The sequence below is a fragment of the Parasteatoda tepidariorum genome, chromosome 9 (genome assembly GCF_982258835.1).
Source record: "Parasteatoda tepidariorum strain Cologne lab strain chromosome 9, Ptep-v5.0, whole genome shotgun sequence".
Classification (NCBI taxonomy): domain Eukaryota; kingdom Metazoa; phylum Arthropoda; class Arachnida; order Araneae; family Theridiidae; genus Parasteatoda; species Parasteatoda tepidariorum.
This window is the reverse complement of record NC_141763.1, coordinates 5,007,863-5,022,733: the sequence shown is the minus strand read 5'-3', so window position 1 is coordinate 5,022,733 and position 14,871 is coordinate 5,007,863. Positions and strand designations below refer to the sequence as shown.

At 27.1% G+C, this 14,871-nt stretch overlaps 1 protein-coding gene across 3 annotated transcripts in view; it reads left to right on the top strand.

Annotated features, from left to right (window-relative positions):
- The window catches only part of spn-E (tudor domain containing 9 protein spindle E), a 124,792-nt gene that overhangs the window by 6,000 nt on the left and 103,921 nt on the right, over positions 1-14,871 (top strand). For all 3 annotated transcript variants that reach the window (XM_087150694.1, XM_087150692.1, XM_087150693.1), the window contains exons 2-4: positions 2,144-2,291; positions 7,568-7,628; positions 9,119-9,328. In XM_087150694.1, the coding sequence (XP_087006820.1) occupies positions 2,149-2,291; positions 7,568-7,628; positions 9,119-9,328 (414 nt within the window). In that variant the 5' untranslated portion in view covers positions 2,144-2,148. The remainder of the gene's footprint in view (positions 1-2,143; positions 2,292-7,567; positions 7,629-9,118; positions 9,329-14,871) is intronic.

The following is a 14,871-nucleotide window of genomic DNA, read 5'->3' as shown; positions in this document are numbered from 1 at the left end:
ACCCCTGCTTCCCTGAGGTGCTTTTTGAAAAAGTAAAAATGTCCTCAATTTTTTGGAAATGTTAATAAAGCGACATTGATTTCGCATAGTAACTTGATTTTTGTAAATTATGTGAAATTTAAAAAATTCTTTATTAAGCCAAATATTTGATATTTAATTTTAAAGCGCTCTTTAGTTGATATAGAATTTATTGTAAAAAATTAGTCTGATAGTCTGTAATTATTACTAATAAAACACATGACAGGATTCTAGTTAGTTCTGTTTCCAAGAATATATATATATATTTTTTTTTGTCATTCAATATTTAAAATCCCTAGAGCAAAAATGGTTGTCATAAATTTTTTGCTGAGATCTCAGGTGTCTGTTTAGAAGAAATTTGGGTCCATTAACAGACCCTTACAAAATATCTTTTCATAAAAACGAACCCTTCTCAAAAAATTTTAACTTAAAAACGGACCCTTTACAAATTTGTTTATCTTCATTATTGTTTTGTTAATCGAATAAACCCTTTGCGGGGGGGGGGGGCGGATGTAAACGAACTAAGTTTTGTCTTCGGCTGACTCTTCTTTCTTTATTCGTCTGAAATTAATATTCTGCTTTCACCAGTGTAGGCTAAATGCCAAATATTTGTATGTTGCATCCCTAATTTAGTAGCAGCAATTTGTTGTTTATATTTGAAAATTTAATTTTTTTAATTATAATTTTACAGTGTTGAGCATAATCTTGTATCTATTTATAATTTAAAAACTTCTCGAAAAAGTTTTTTGCAATTGCCGGACCCTAATTGCACAAATTCACGAAAGTTGAAAGAATGTGACTTAACGTTTATATTATATTCACAAATTACAAGTAATTTTTTCACAATTTTGCAAAAACAGGACCTTTCACAAAATGTCTGGACTGACCCCTGATGACAAGGGGGAAGGTATGAGTAAAGGGAGAAGACAATGCAGGGAGGACAACTCCCTGCAGGGTTGCCTTGCAGGGAATTAAAAAATCACCTAAATTAAGAGAGAAAATGCAGGGAATTTTCATTTTAAACTGTGCAAATACAGGGAATTTTTTTTTTCTTTTACAAAATGTTGACCTCTCAATGTGCAAATTAAGATTTAAAGATAGTTCAGCTGTAGGTACTATACTATTTAATTTGCTGTATCATAAATTTTTTTTTTTATGTATTTCTCTGTTTCTCTAAGTTTTTCCAGCAATTGAAACTAGTATTAGTTATCTTAATATAAGATCACACATTTGCACAGTTATTTTGTGTTTCCTCTTTATGTATTGTGTATGGAAATCACGGGGGACTTCTTTTCCAGATTTGAGTGACAACCGTGTACAGTGTTTATTTCCTGGACATGGTTGTCACTCAAATCTGGAAATCTTATGTGTTGTTCACATTGTCAGAACACATAAAATTCAATTTTACCTGAAGAAGGTGAAATTGAAATTTATGTGTTATGATAATGTCGTTTTAATACAAAACATCAGAGTTTAAAAATTACGTGAAAAATGCAATGATTTGTAGTGAATTGAACGTGTCTCGAAAAGTGAGTACTTAAATTGGAAATCACAGTATTGTAATAATTTTAAATAACGAAATTTAGAAAGCCACTTCACTGAAAAAAACAAAACAAATCTATCATGATATTGTGTGAAATTATTATGGACTCGTGTATTAATAACACGATCATTAGTTGCGCACTAATGATAAAATTTCTTTTCATAAATGTCAAAAGAATATTAACATATGCATTATTTAATTTCCAGGAAAAAAAGTTTTTTTCTCCAAAATTCAATAGGACACAATTTAATAATATTTTACAAATAAACATTTAAAGGCTATTTTCAAGAAACAAATTTATTTATTTTAAAACAATCAATAAGCACACATGTTTAATACTAGCAATAAACAATTAGGGTTGGGGACCCCTGGTTTATAGGCTCAAAAGAGTAAATCTTTCATCAAAAGGGCCGACTTTGTTTAGAATGAACACTGTAGGTTATATCCTGTTTAGTCTATGGACTAATTGTATTATATTGAAGACTAATTGTATTATCTTTTATACTCTATAAACTAATTGTATTATTTTGTAGTTTGTAGATTAATTAAAAACTAGTATTAAAATTCTTTTTCTATTTCTAGTAAAGATGTCCATCACATTGGACCATATTAATTCTTTTTTTGACCTAAATGCCCAGTTGGAAGATTTAAATGTGGCACCCACTGCAACAGGTGGTACTGGCATCAATAATATGCAGCAGTTTCCTCCGCCACGTCCTACCATTCCGCAGTAAGTTATTTTAATAACCATTATTTGATTATTAAGGGATAGAATGTTGTGTTTTGTTTTGTTAAAATTCTTTATGATAAATATATAAAAATGAAAGATTTGTTTCATTATTAAACAAACATGACTAGGAAAAAATCCAGTGGATTTTACAAAATTCTATAAATTTCATGATAATTGCTGCATAATGTGCTAAATATTTTTCACATAGGGAATTTTACAGTCATCAAAACAGAAAAACTGCAATATTTTCCAGGTATGATTGACATTAAATGAACTCGAAATGTTTATGTTTACGCATAATTTTGAATAGTAAAAGGTATTTAATTCATTAAAGATATTTAAAAGATTTCTTAATTTAAATAGGTAGTTCTGAATAAGAATAAACATTTTAGAAGAAAAAAAAGTTTTAAACTGATTCTTATAAATGAGGCTCGCTTCATTATGTATTAGTGATACACATTTTAATATTCAAGCAAGCTGTAATCTGTTCAAAAATTCCATTTCTGAAGGGATTTATTTAGGAAACTTACTCATTTTTAGGGAATTTTCTGAAATATATGAAATCTAGGAGGAACAGGAAAAACAAAAGTTATCAGTTAAAGGAACAGCTATCAACAAATAAAAGTTAATTTAGTTTTAATTCCGAAATTTAGAAAGAGAAATTTAAAAAAACAAATCCATTAAAATAAATGAATGCAGAGATAATTTTGTTAAATTTGTAAAATAATTGCCACAAAAATGAGTATACTATTCAGTACTTGCATTGTACGACTAGTTGTAGAATGCAAGCAGAGATAATCTTCCAAAAACTGTCAGGGACCAGTTCTGGGTGTGTATCTCAGTCGCTTATTCATGTTTGCCACTCCCGGGGACAAACAGGGGAAACCTGGAAAATACAGGGAATTTAAAAATTACCCGAAATAATAGAAAAAAAATGCGGGGAATTTTTATTTTTTAATTACAAACTAGAAAAATACAGGGAATTTTGTTGCTTATTTTTGTCTTTTAAATGTTGGACCATTCAAAGCGTAATCTATGGGATATTTGAGGATGATATTTCAGTTATACTTAACTATTTCATTTACTATAAGATTATTGAAGTATGTTCTGCTGTTCTTTTTTCTCAAAGTTTTTCCCCCAATTAAAATAAGTATATTTAGCAGAGATCATTCTAGGCAGAAGAAAGGGCAGGGTGCAAAAGTTTAAAAAAGGGGCATTATTATTCTAAAAAGGCAATAATTTCTTTCTATGGGTTTTACACATTCTATTAAAAAACATTGTCAATTAGTAAAAGAAATTTTTTTTTTTTACTTTATACTAAAAGTAGCAAAGCAATCATATTAATTACTAATTTTTATTAATAAATTAACATATATATCGAGTTAATGAGCTAATTAGCTTAGTAATTTATTTAAAATGCATGCATATATTAATAAAATAATAAATGTATGTTCTTAAGTGTCTGTAGTTATGATTTAATGATAGTGGAAGTAACTGCAAACTTTCAAAGACAAATGCGACAAGGGGGTGTGATGGCTATTTTTCCTTTACCATATAAATCTATGTATTGACAGCAGGGTTGGCAAGGTTTAGGACAGAATGGATTAATCCACGGTTTAAACCGTGTTGCCCAAAACCCCTTTGCCCAAAACTGCCCAAAACCCTTTTACTCAAATTATGTCACAATTTTATCTGGACAATATTTAACAGGTAAAATAAACATAGAACTATTAACATATTGATAATTAAATATACTAGAGAATATTTGTTATTAAAAGTATAATGTTTTATTAATATTGTTTGACTCTTCAATTTAAACAAAGGAAGATTAATCAGTAATCAAGTTCAATTGGTCCTCTCATTCAATAGTACATAACTGAAGTTGGACCTTGCCATACAGGCTAAGCTATTAGGGACTAAGTGCTTGGTTTGTCATAAACAGGTTTATTTACCTATAGTACTATTCAAGAATGCTGTTCATTCATGTTCAATTCTTTTAGCATAGTGGTAATACATCACCAGTGTCAGTAACTGAATCTGATGTTATGCCCTTCAAACCTGTTAATACATTTTTCAGTTATTTTGTATTTTCAATTTAAACTAATATATTTATATTTAAAAACAATTTTTTTTAAAAATAGATGTCTTTTTTATCATTCTGTAATGCAGAAATTATAACATTTTTTTAAAAAAATATTGTGAAAAATAAAAGGTTAATTTTTGAACAAATTTAGTATTTTTTTTTGAGAAAAATTATTATTTTTTAATATTGCCATATTTATCCTTATGTAAAAATATTATTTATCAGTATTAAAAGCATATTTATATTTAAAGGATTAGGTATTCACTTTTGTTGTTCAATGAATTGTGGAGCTTCAAAAATTATTAACCTTTTCCTATTATATTACATTATTTTCTTTACCAAGTTATAGTAAATTGTATAAAAAATATCAAATATTTATTGATACATGTAATTATTATGTGTACAATGGTTACATCTATAGAATTTTTACCTTTTACCATCGTTCAAGGTTTTGGACAGTTTTAAGACAGTTTAGGACAGTTTTACCCAGTTTAGGACAGTTTTACCCAGTTTAGGACAGTTTTACCCAGTTTAGGACAGTTTTACCCTGTTTAAGACAGTAAAACCCCCGTGTCCTGTCCAAAACCAGTTTAGGACGTCCAAAACCCCAACCCTGATTGACAACAAGGACAAACTAAATAAAAAGAGATGAAAATAACAAAAGTTTAAGAAATCTATTGTAGAGTTTGGGGGGAAATAAAGAAGGGTTGAGGAAAGAAAGGGAAAAAAGGGTATGGAGTCTATTACATCAGGGCACTAATTTATTTCAGGGCAACAGGGTGGATTCTTTTGATTAAAAGGGCAGGAGGGTGCTGCGCCCTGTTTACCCTGCCTAGAATGAGCTCTGTATTTAGCCCAATATAGCTGACACAATAGCACAGTCAGGGGTCTGTCCAGACATTTTGTGAAAGGTCCTGTCTTTACATTCTTTCAACCAGGGTCCTGCTTTTGTGAATTTGTGTAAATAGGGTCCTGTTGTTGCAAAAATGCTTTATCAAGGAGTTTTTAAATTGCAAATAGGTACAAGATTATGCTCAACACTGTAAAATTATAATAAAAAAATTAAAATTTAAAAAATAAACAGCAATTGCTGCTACTAAATTAGAGATGTAACATACAAATATTTGGTATTAAGCCTATACTGCTGAACGCAGAATATTCATTTTGGACGAATAAAGGAAGAAGCATCTGCCGAAGACAAAACTTAGTTCTTTTACATTTGTCTTTCTTTCTCCCTTCCTTCCTGGGAAGGGTTTATTCGATTAACAAAACAATAATGAAGATAAACAAATTTGTGAAGGGTCCGATTAAAAGATAAATTATTTGATGAAGGGTGCATTTTTAAGTTAAAATATTTTGTGAAGGGTTCGTTTTTATGAAATGATATTTCGTGAAGGATTCGTTAACGGACTCAAATTTCTTCTAAACAGATCCCTGATAGCATTATTTAAGTATGTTCCTTTTCCTCTAAGTTTTTTCAGCAATTAAAACTAATAAGTATAGTTAGCCCAATATAGCTGACACAGTAATTGTTGTGTTTCCTTTTAATGCATAACATGTAAAGTGAAAATACAGGGAATTCCAGATTTGAGTGGAAATCCAGTTATTACAAAAAGTGTGAACTCTCTTACAATTCTAATAAGTTTAATTTTTTCGTAATAATTTTAAGTATGATTGCTAATGGGAATCTGTACGAGCTTTAAGTAAACTTGAAATATGTTTTTGACACATCCCATGAAAATGTTTATTTTAAATAAATTGATATGAGTAAATTTAAGGTTGGGTCATAAGAGTGTTTTGAAACATTTTGACTCACAACATGATTGTGTTTTGAGATGCATAATTTCTTTTTTATACGTGTATTTGTTACCCGATTTATTATTTGTGTTTAAAAGAAGGGTCGTTATTAGAATCATCATTTGAAGACCTAAGAATTGTCATTCAATAAAGGAATTGTTATAAAACACTTCTTACCTTGTTAACACTATGCGAACTTCAAAATTTAAGCCTCCATGATTATTTGTAAATCCACTCGAACAATATTCAGACACTACATATGACGATGCATGGCTTGCACCAAAAACAAACAGTAATAAATGAGGCAAAAGTGGTCAAATGAGGACTGCCAAAAAAGCGAGTTCTTTCTAAATCTAGTAACCATGTCACCCTTTTTTTAGCAATATATCCCTAACTGACACAAATTTTCAGTTCAAACTCGCCAGAATGACTTAATATCATTACAGGGTGCATACTTTTAAAAAGCGCTTAAAGGTGCTTATTTTCGAACTTGGTTTTCAAAAGCCCTTAAAGGTACTTTTGTCATTGGGTCTTTTTAAAAAGTATTTAATTTTCCCTTTTTGAAAATGAAATTTATTTCTTTACCTTGTCCATTTTCGCCACGTATTATGCAAAAGCGTGCTTTTTACATTGTTCTATTCACCATTTTCATAATTCATTCAACCACCATCTATTTCGGCGTACCGTCGGTTCATAGCGTATGAAAATCAAGTTTGATAAAATTCTTCTGAGTGCGCATGTGCGTCTACTGAGCTGATTTCGGTGAGATTATTGCACTCTCGTGTGCAACTCTATTGCATTTTGCAAGATATTCTCCATTTCAGGCTTCATTTTCCACCTTTGGATATCGAACCGAAAAATCTCTCGATCTTTTATGGTGGCTAATATAACCAAGAAAAGAGGGGGTTTTTTTTGTCAGAAACTGGTTATTTTATCATGATTCTGTAGTATTTGAAAATTATTTTGCATTGTGTTAATGTATAGAGTGCTTAAAAATATTTCTTTGGTGCTTAAAAAGTACTTAAAAGGTGCTTATTTTTTGCTGAAAGATTTGGCTACGCACCCTGCATTAGTATCTATGAAATACAGCAGATTTGAGCTCGGAAATTGTATAATTGCTTTCTTTCATTAAAAACGAAATTATCTGTTTGAAACTATTGCCTAGCAGATCTGTAGTAAGCAGTTGTATACTTTTTGACCAGAAGTAGAGCTGTTCAAACTCTAGATTAGAGCTCTAGATTGTTGTTTAAATTCATATTGAAAACACCCTCCATATAAAGCGTAACAGATTGTTGGTCTGTATGTTAAGAATGTTAATTAAGATAAAAATCCTGTTACGTATGTAATGTACGAGTTTTTCTTCAAATGTCATAACTATGATTATTGTTAATTTCAGATGGAGAAAAGTAGGAACTGATTATGTTAAAAAGTATCTGGATAAAGAAAAGAATGAACAAGTATGTTGAAATTTAGAACTTAAAGCTTTTTTAAAAATTGTGTTGGCAGAATTTTTTCAGTCTTTCTTCGACTTACCTCTCTAGTACTAACAATATCTTTCTTCAAGATACTTTTAGTAATAACAAATACAGTCAGATCTTGATATAAGGTCAACCGCATATAAGGTCACTTTTCCAAAGTCCCAGTTGACTGAATAGGAATTATTTGTTACAGATAATCGGATATATGGTCAAGTTTTAAAAATCGTTATCGCTTATAAGGTAATTTTTATCTGAGGCGTAACATGGTGTCCACCACATACATAGAAAATTGTTTTCGTCATGCAGGTTTTGTGAGTTCTCTGAATATCATGGATGACAAAACCGAAGGAAAAGACGATATTCCTCTATCTGTTCTGATGGAAGATTTGGAAAATCGTGGCCATGCCATTGAAGGGGAGGCTGTATATGGTTTGACTGATGAGGAAATTGCCACCACTTCTGAAGCTACAATTTCTGAAATTGTTTTACAAGTTTCACAAGTTGTGGACAATGACAGTGATGCTGAGACTGTAGTTGTAATCCAAAGGAAAAGCTTCAATGCAATAAATATCAAACGAGAGGAACATTTTGAGAAGTTACAAAACGAGACGGACCTGCATAAATGATTATTTTAAATAATGTTTGATGTAATGTATGTATATACACTTTGAGGAATTTTGTAAACAGCTTTATTTTAAATTTAAATTTTTTTTAAAAATCTAACTTTCTTTAATTCTTTATTAAAAACTCAATAAAATTCAGAGACTTAAATATTTAATTTATGACCGATTGTTTTCGTTTCTATTACCATTTTTAAAAATCATAATGTGTACTATTTATGTGCTTAATTATGAACTGCTAATGAATCTGTTAAATGGTCACCGCGCTTATAAGGCCACTTTTGCGATGTCTCTTAGGGTGACCTTATATTGAGGTCTGACTGTATACATGTTACTAATTTAAACTAATCGAAACTTCAATATAAAAAAAAACTTTTTTAATAAAATGATTTTTAAAAAATTGGAATATGTAATATTTTTTTGATTCTAATATTATGGGTGACATTCTCCAATTTCGTAGGGTGAAAACCACACTGATCATTTCCTTTTTTGTAAATCATCCTCACATTAAAAAAAAAATAATAAAAAAATCTTGAAATCCGTAGCAGTAACAACCGACGGAGAAATCACGCGAATTGGACTGGTCAAAAAAAGATTACTAAATGCTTATTTTCATTTCGAGATTCAGTTGTTGTAATAAATAATATTGTATTAAAATTATAGGATTTTAAAAACCATGTGGAACTTAAAAGTATTAAATGTAAATTAAAAATAGAACAAAAATTTCTGCAGAGGAGAAAACCAACTGAAAAAATTATGTCACTGGGGTCATTAGTATTTTTTAGTTTTTGTAGCATATGCATCCTTCCCACATGCTGAAGACTGAGCATTTGACAATTTGTTCTTTAGTTTCTGACTAGGAGACAGACCTTAGAATTGCCCGGTTCAACCGTCAGCCTCACTACCTTGGAGGATGTTGACGATAATAGTACTGCCATCACTGAGGGACCAGCGGTCAATGAATTGCATAATGAAGAAACCAGACAAATCTACTCTACTTACTTTAATGAAGCCGCAAACTACGATCCTGATCTCCCCATCACCAGTTACAGGGAACAGGTAAAACATTTTACTCTCTTTTTTTTCTGGTTTCAAATTTCCCCCAAAATTTGAGTGCAATATACTTTCAGGGTGTTGCCACTCCACAACAGAGAAAAAACATGGAAAATACAGGGAATTTTTAATATGTAAAGGGAAAAGAGAGGGAATTTTTTTGCTTCTCCAGATTCGAGTGGCAACCTTTCATGTTAAGAGATAATCAGATTAAAAATTTCATATTAAAGATATAAAATACAACAATAATTGATAGTTGACTCACTGAACCAAAAATGTGTTTCATGTAAATCGATATTTCACGTTATGCAGTTTCGTGTTAATGAGATTCAACTGTATCAAAAAAATCTATTCTACTTATATTTTTTATCTGATCTCTTTTTAACGTATCACCAATCTTATTCGCAGGATAATGAAATGACATATTTGTGAGTCTCGATTTTTAGGATGTTAATTTGATATTTGTATTCTCGTCATATGTTTAATTTATAATGTTTCTAATATTATATTGTGGTGCAAATTGGTGTTATTTTTCAATTTTAACTATGCCAGGCTTAATTAATTTTTTTTAAAAATTTGAACTTCTCTAGTAAGTGAATTGAATTTGTTGTTTGATTTTGCAAGAGTCTCACATTAAAGAGAAGTAGGTGTTTCTTCTCTCTATTGTATTATTTACAGAATGGTTGTTGTTTTCATAGTTATATGAATAATTTTTCAAATATTATTTTACTATTAATATGTTGTAAATATTAATATTTACTCTTAATATATACTATTAATTTAGTATTAATATATACTTCAACTCTTTTTTTTATTTTTCTAGTAAAAATTCTAGTTTAGGCATTTTATGTTACTTGCTTTAAAGAAGAAATAAGAGAACTTTAAATTACTACATAACTGTATGTAATTGTTTGCTTTTGTGTTTTTTTTCCAGCTAGTTATTGCTTCAACTCTTTTCTTTCTTTTTTATTCTGTTTTTTTAAGTTTAAAACCAATAAAAATGAAGATGCAGAGAATAACAGTTTTGGTTATAATTTCAAATAATGTTTTCATAATGCATTTTTAAATTTATTGATGTGTTTTTGACTTTGGACTTATTTTATTTATTTTATCAATTTAAAATTGTAGTTTAGGCATTTTATATTACATTTACTTTTAAGAAGATATGAAACAACTTTAAATTGCTACATATATCTGACTGTATGTAATTATTTGCTTTTGTATTTTTTTGCAGCTAGTTTATTGCTTCAACTCTTTTCTTTCTTTTTTACTGTTCTTTTAAGTTTAAAATCAATAAATATGAAGATGCAGGGAATTACAGTTTTGGTTATAATTTCAATTAGTGTTCTTATAATGCTTTTTTAAATTTACTGTTGTATTTTTGACTTCTGACTTATTTTATTTATTTTATCAATTTTAAATTCTAGTTTAAACTTTTTATATTACATTTACTTTTAAGAAGATATAAAACAACTTCAAATTTCTGCATATATGTGACTGTATGTAATTATTTTCTTTAGTATTTTTTTCCAGCTAGTTTATTGCTTCAACTCTTTTTTTTTTACACTATTTTCTTTTAAGTTTAAAATAAAAAAATATGAAGATGCTGAGAATAACAGTTTTAGATATAATTTCAATTAATGTTATTATAATGCTTTTTTAAATTTATTATTGTGTTTTTGACTTCAGGCTTATTTTATCAATTTAAAATTCTTGTTTAGACTTTTTGTATTACATTTACTTTTAAGAGGATATAAAACAACTTTAAATTGCTACATGTATCTGACTGTATGTAATTATTTGCTTTTGTATTTTTTTTCCTGCTAGTTTAATGCTTAAACTCTTTTCTTTCTTTCTTACTGTTTTTTTAAGTTTAAAATCAATAAATATGAAGATGCAGAGAATAACAGTTTTGGATATAATTTCTATTAATGTTATTATAATGCTTTTTTAAATTTATTATTGTGTTTTTGACTTCAAACTTATGTTATTTATTTTATCAATTTAGAATTCTAGTTTTGGCAATTTTTATTACACTTACTTTTAAGAAGAAATAAAACAACTTTAAATTACTGCATATATCTGACTTTATGTAATTATTTGCTTTTTTTTCAGCTAGTTTATTGCTTCAACTCTTTTCTTTCTTTTTTACTCTGTTTTTTTAAGTTTAAAATCAATAAATATGAAGATGCATTGAATAGCAGTTTTGGTTATAATTTCAATTAATGTTATTATAATGCTATTTTAAATTTATTGTTGTGTTTTTGACTTCAGACTTATTTTATTTATTTTATCAATTTGAAATTCTAGTGTAGGCATTTTATATTACACTTACTTTTAAGAAGAAATAAAACAACTTTAAATTACTACATAAATCTGACTGTATGTAAGTATTTGCTTTTTTTTCCCAGCTAGTTTATTGCTTCAACTCTTTTCTTTCTCTTTTACTCTGTTTTTTTCAGTTTAAAATCAATAAATATGAAGATGCAGAGAATTACAGTTTTGTTTATAATTTCAATTAATGTTATTATAATGCTTTTTTAAATTTATTGTGTTTTTGACTTCAGACTAATTTTATTTATTTTATTAATTTAAAATTCTAGTTTAGGCATTTTATATTACACCCACTTTTAAGAAGAAATAAAACAAGTTTAAATTACTACATATATCTGACTTTATGTAATTATTTGCTTTTTTTTTCAGCTAGTTTATTGCTTCAACTCTTTTCTTTCTTTTTTACTGTTCAATTTAAAATCAATAAATATGAAGATGCAGAGAATTACAGTTTGTTAATAATTTCAAATTATGTTATTAAAAAGGTTTTTAAATTTATTGTTGTATTTTTGACTTCAGACTTATTTTATTTTATCAATTTTAAATTCTAGTTTAGACTTTTTATATTACATTTACTTTTAAGAAGATATGAAACAACTTTAAATTACTACATATATCTGACTGTATGTAATTATTTGCTTTTGTGTTTTTTTTCCAGCTAGTTATTGCTTCAACTCTTTTCTTTCTTTTTTATTCTGTTTTTTTAGGTTTAAAATCAATAAATCTGAAGTTGCAGAGATTAAAAGTTTTGGTTATGCCTATCATTTCAATTAATGTTATTATTATGCTTTTTTAAATTTATTGTTGTGTTTTTGACTTCAGACTTATTTTATTTATTTTATCAATTTTAAATTCTAGTTTAGGCATTTTATATTACATTTATTTTTAAGAAGAAATAAAACAACTTTAAATTACTACATATATCTGACTGTATGTAATTTTTGCTTTTTTTTCCAGCTAGATTATTGCTTCAACTCTTTTCTTTCTTTTTTACTGTTCTTTTAAGTTTAAAATAAAAAAATATGAAGATGCTGAGAATAACAGTTTTGGTTATAATTTCTAATAATGTTATCATAATGCTTTTTTAAATTTATTGATGTGTTTTTTACTTTGGACTTATTTTATTTATTTTATCAATTTGAAATTCTAGTTTAGGCATTTTATATTACACTTACTTTTAAGAAGAAATAAAACAACTTTAAATTACTGCATATATCTGACTGTATGTAATTATTTGCTTTTTTTTTCCAGCTAGATCATTGCTTCAACTCTTTTCTTTCTTTTTTACTGTTCTTTTAAGTTTAAAATAAAAAAATTTGAAGATGCTGAGAATAACAGTTTTGGTTATAATTTCTAATAATGTTATCATAATGCTTTTTTAAATTTATTGATGTGTTTTTTACTTTGGACTTATTTATTTTATCAATTTAAAATTCTAGTTTAGGCATTTTATACTACATTTACTTTTAAGAATATATAAATCAAGTTTAAATTACTACATATATCTGACTGCATGTAATTATTTGCTTTAGTATTTTTTTCCAGCTAGTTTATTGCTTCAACTCTTTTCTTTCTCTTTTACTCTGTTTTTTTCAGTTTAAAATCAATAAATATGAAGATGCAGAGAATTACAGTTTTGTTTATAATTTCAATTAATGTTATTATAATGCTTTTTTAAATTTATTGTGTTTTTGACTTCAGACTAATTTTATTTATTTTATCAATTTTAAATTCTAGTTTAGGCATTTTATATTACACTTACTTTTAAGAAGAAATAAAACAAGTTTAAATTACTACCTATATCTGACTGTATGTAATTATTTACTTTAGTATTTTTTTCTAGCTAGTTTATTGCTTCAAATCTTTTTTTTTTTTTTTTTTTTTTACTCTTTCTTTAAGTTTAAAATCAAAAAATATGAAGATGCAGTGTAAAACAGATTTGGTTCTACCCATCATTTCAATTAATGTTCTTATAATGCTTTTTTAAATTTATTATTGTGCTTTTGACTTCAAACTTATGTTATTTATTTTATCAATTTAGAATTCTAGTTTTGGCATTTAATATTACATTTACTTTTAAAAATATATAAAACAAGTTTAAATTACTACATATATCTGACTGTATTTATTTGCTTTTGTGTTTTTTTTTTTTCCAGCTAGTTGATTGCTTCAACTCTTTTTTTTTACTCTGTTTTCCTTGAAGTTTGAAATAAAAAAAATATGAAGATGCTGAGAATAACAGTTTTGGTTATAATTTCTAATAATGTTATCATATTGCTTTTTTAAATTTATTGATGTTTTTTTTACTTTGGACTTATTTTTTTTCTTTTATCAATTTGAAATTCTAGTTTAGGCATTTTATATTACACTTACTTTTAAGAAGAAATAAAACAACTTTAAATTACTACATATATCTGACTTTATGTAATTATTTGCTTTTTTTTCCAGCTTGTTTATTGCTTCAACTCTTTTCTTTCTTTTTTACTGTTTAGTTTAAAATTAAATAAATATGAAAATGCAGAGAATTACAGTTTGTTAATAATTTCAAATTATGTTATTAAAAAGGTTTTTAAATTTATTGTTGTATTTTTGACTTCAGACTTATTTTATTTTATCAATTTTAAATTCTAGTTTAGACTTTTTATATTACATTTACTTTTAAGAGGATATAAAACAACTTTAAATTACTACATATATCTCACTGTATGTAATTATTTGATTTTTTATTCCAGCTAGTTTATTACTTCCTCTTTTCTTTCTTTTTTACTCTGTTTTTTAAGCTCAAAATCAATAAATAGGAAGATGCAAAGAATAACAGTTTTGGTTATAAATTCAATTAATGTTATTATAATGCTTTTTTAAATTTATTGTTGTGTTTTTGACTTCAGGCTTATTTTATTTATTTTATCAAGTCTTTTTAAGTTTAAAATCAATAAATATAAAGATGCAGTGAATAGCAGTTCTAGATATAATTTCAATTAATGTTATTATAATGCTTTTTTAAATTTATTGTGTTTTTGACTTCAGACTTATTTTATTTATTTTATCTATTTAAAATTCTAGTTTAGGCATTTTACATTACATTTACTTTTAAGAAGATATAAAACAACTTTAAATTGCTACATGTATCTGACTGTATCTAATTATTTGCTTTTGTTTTTTTTTCCAGCTAGTTATCGCTTCAAATCTTCTCTTTCTTTTTTACTGTTTTTTTT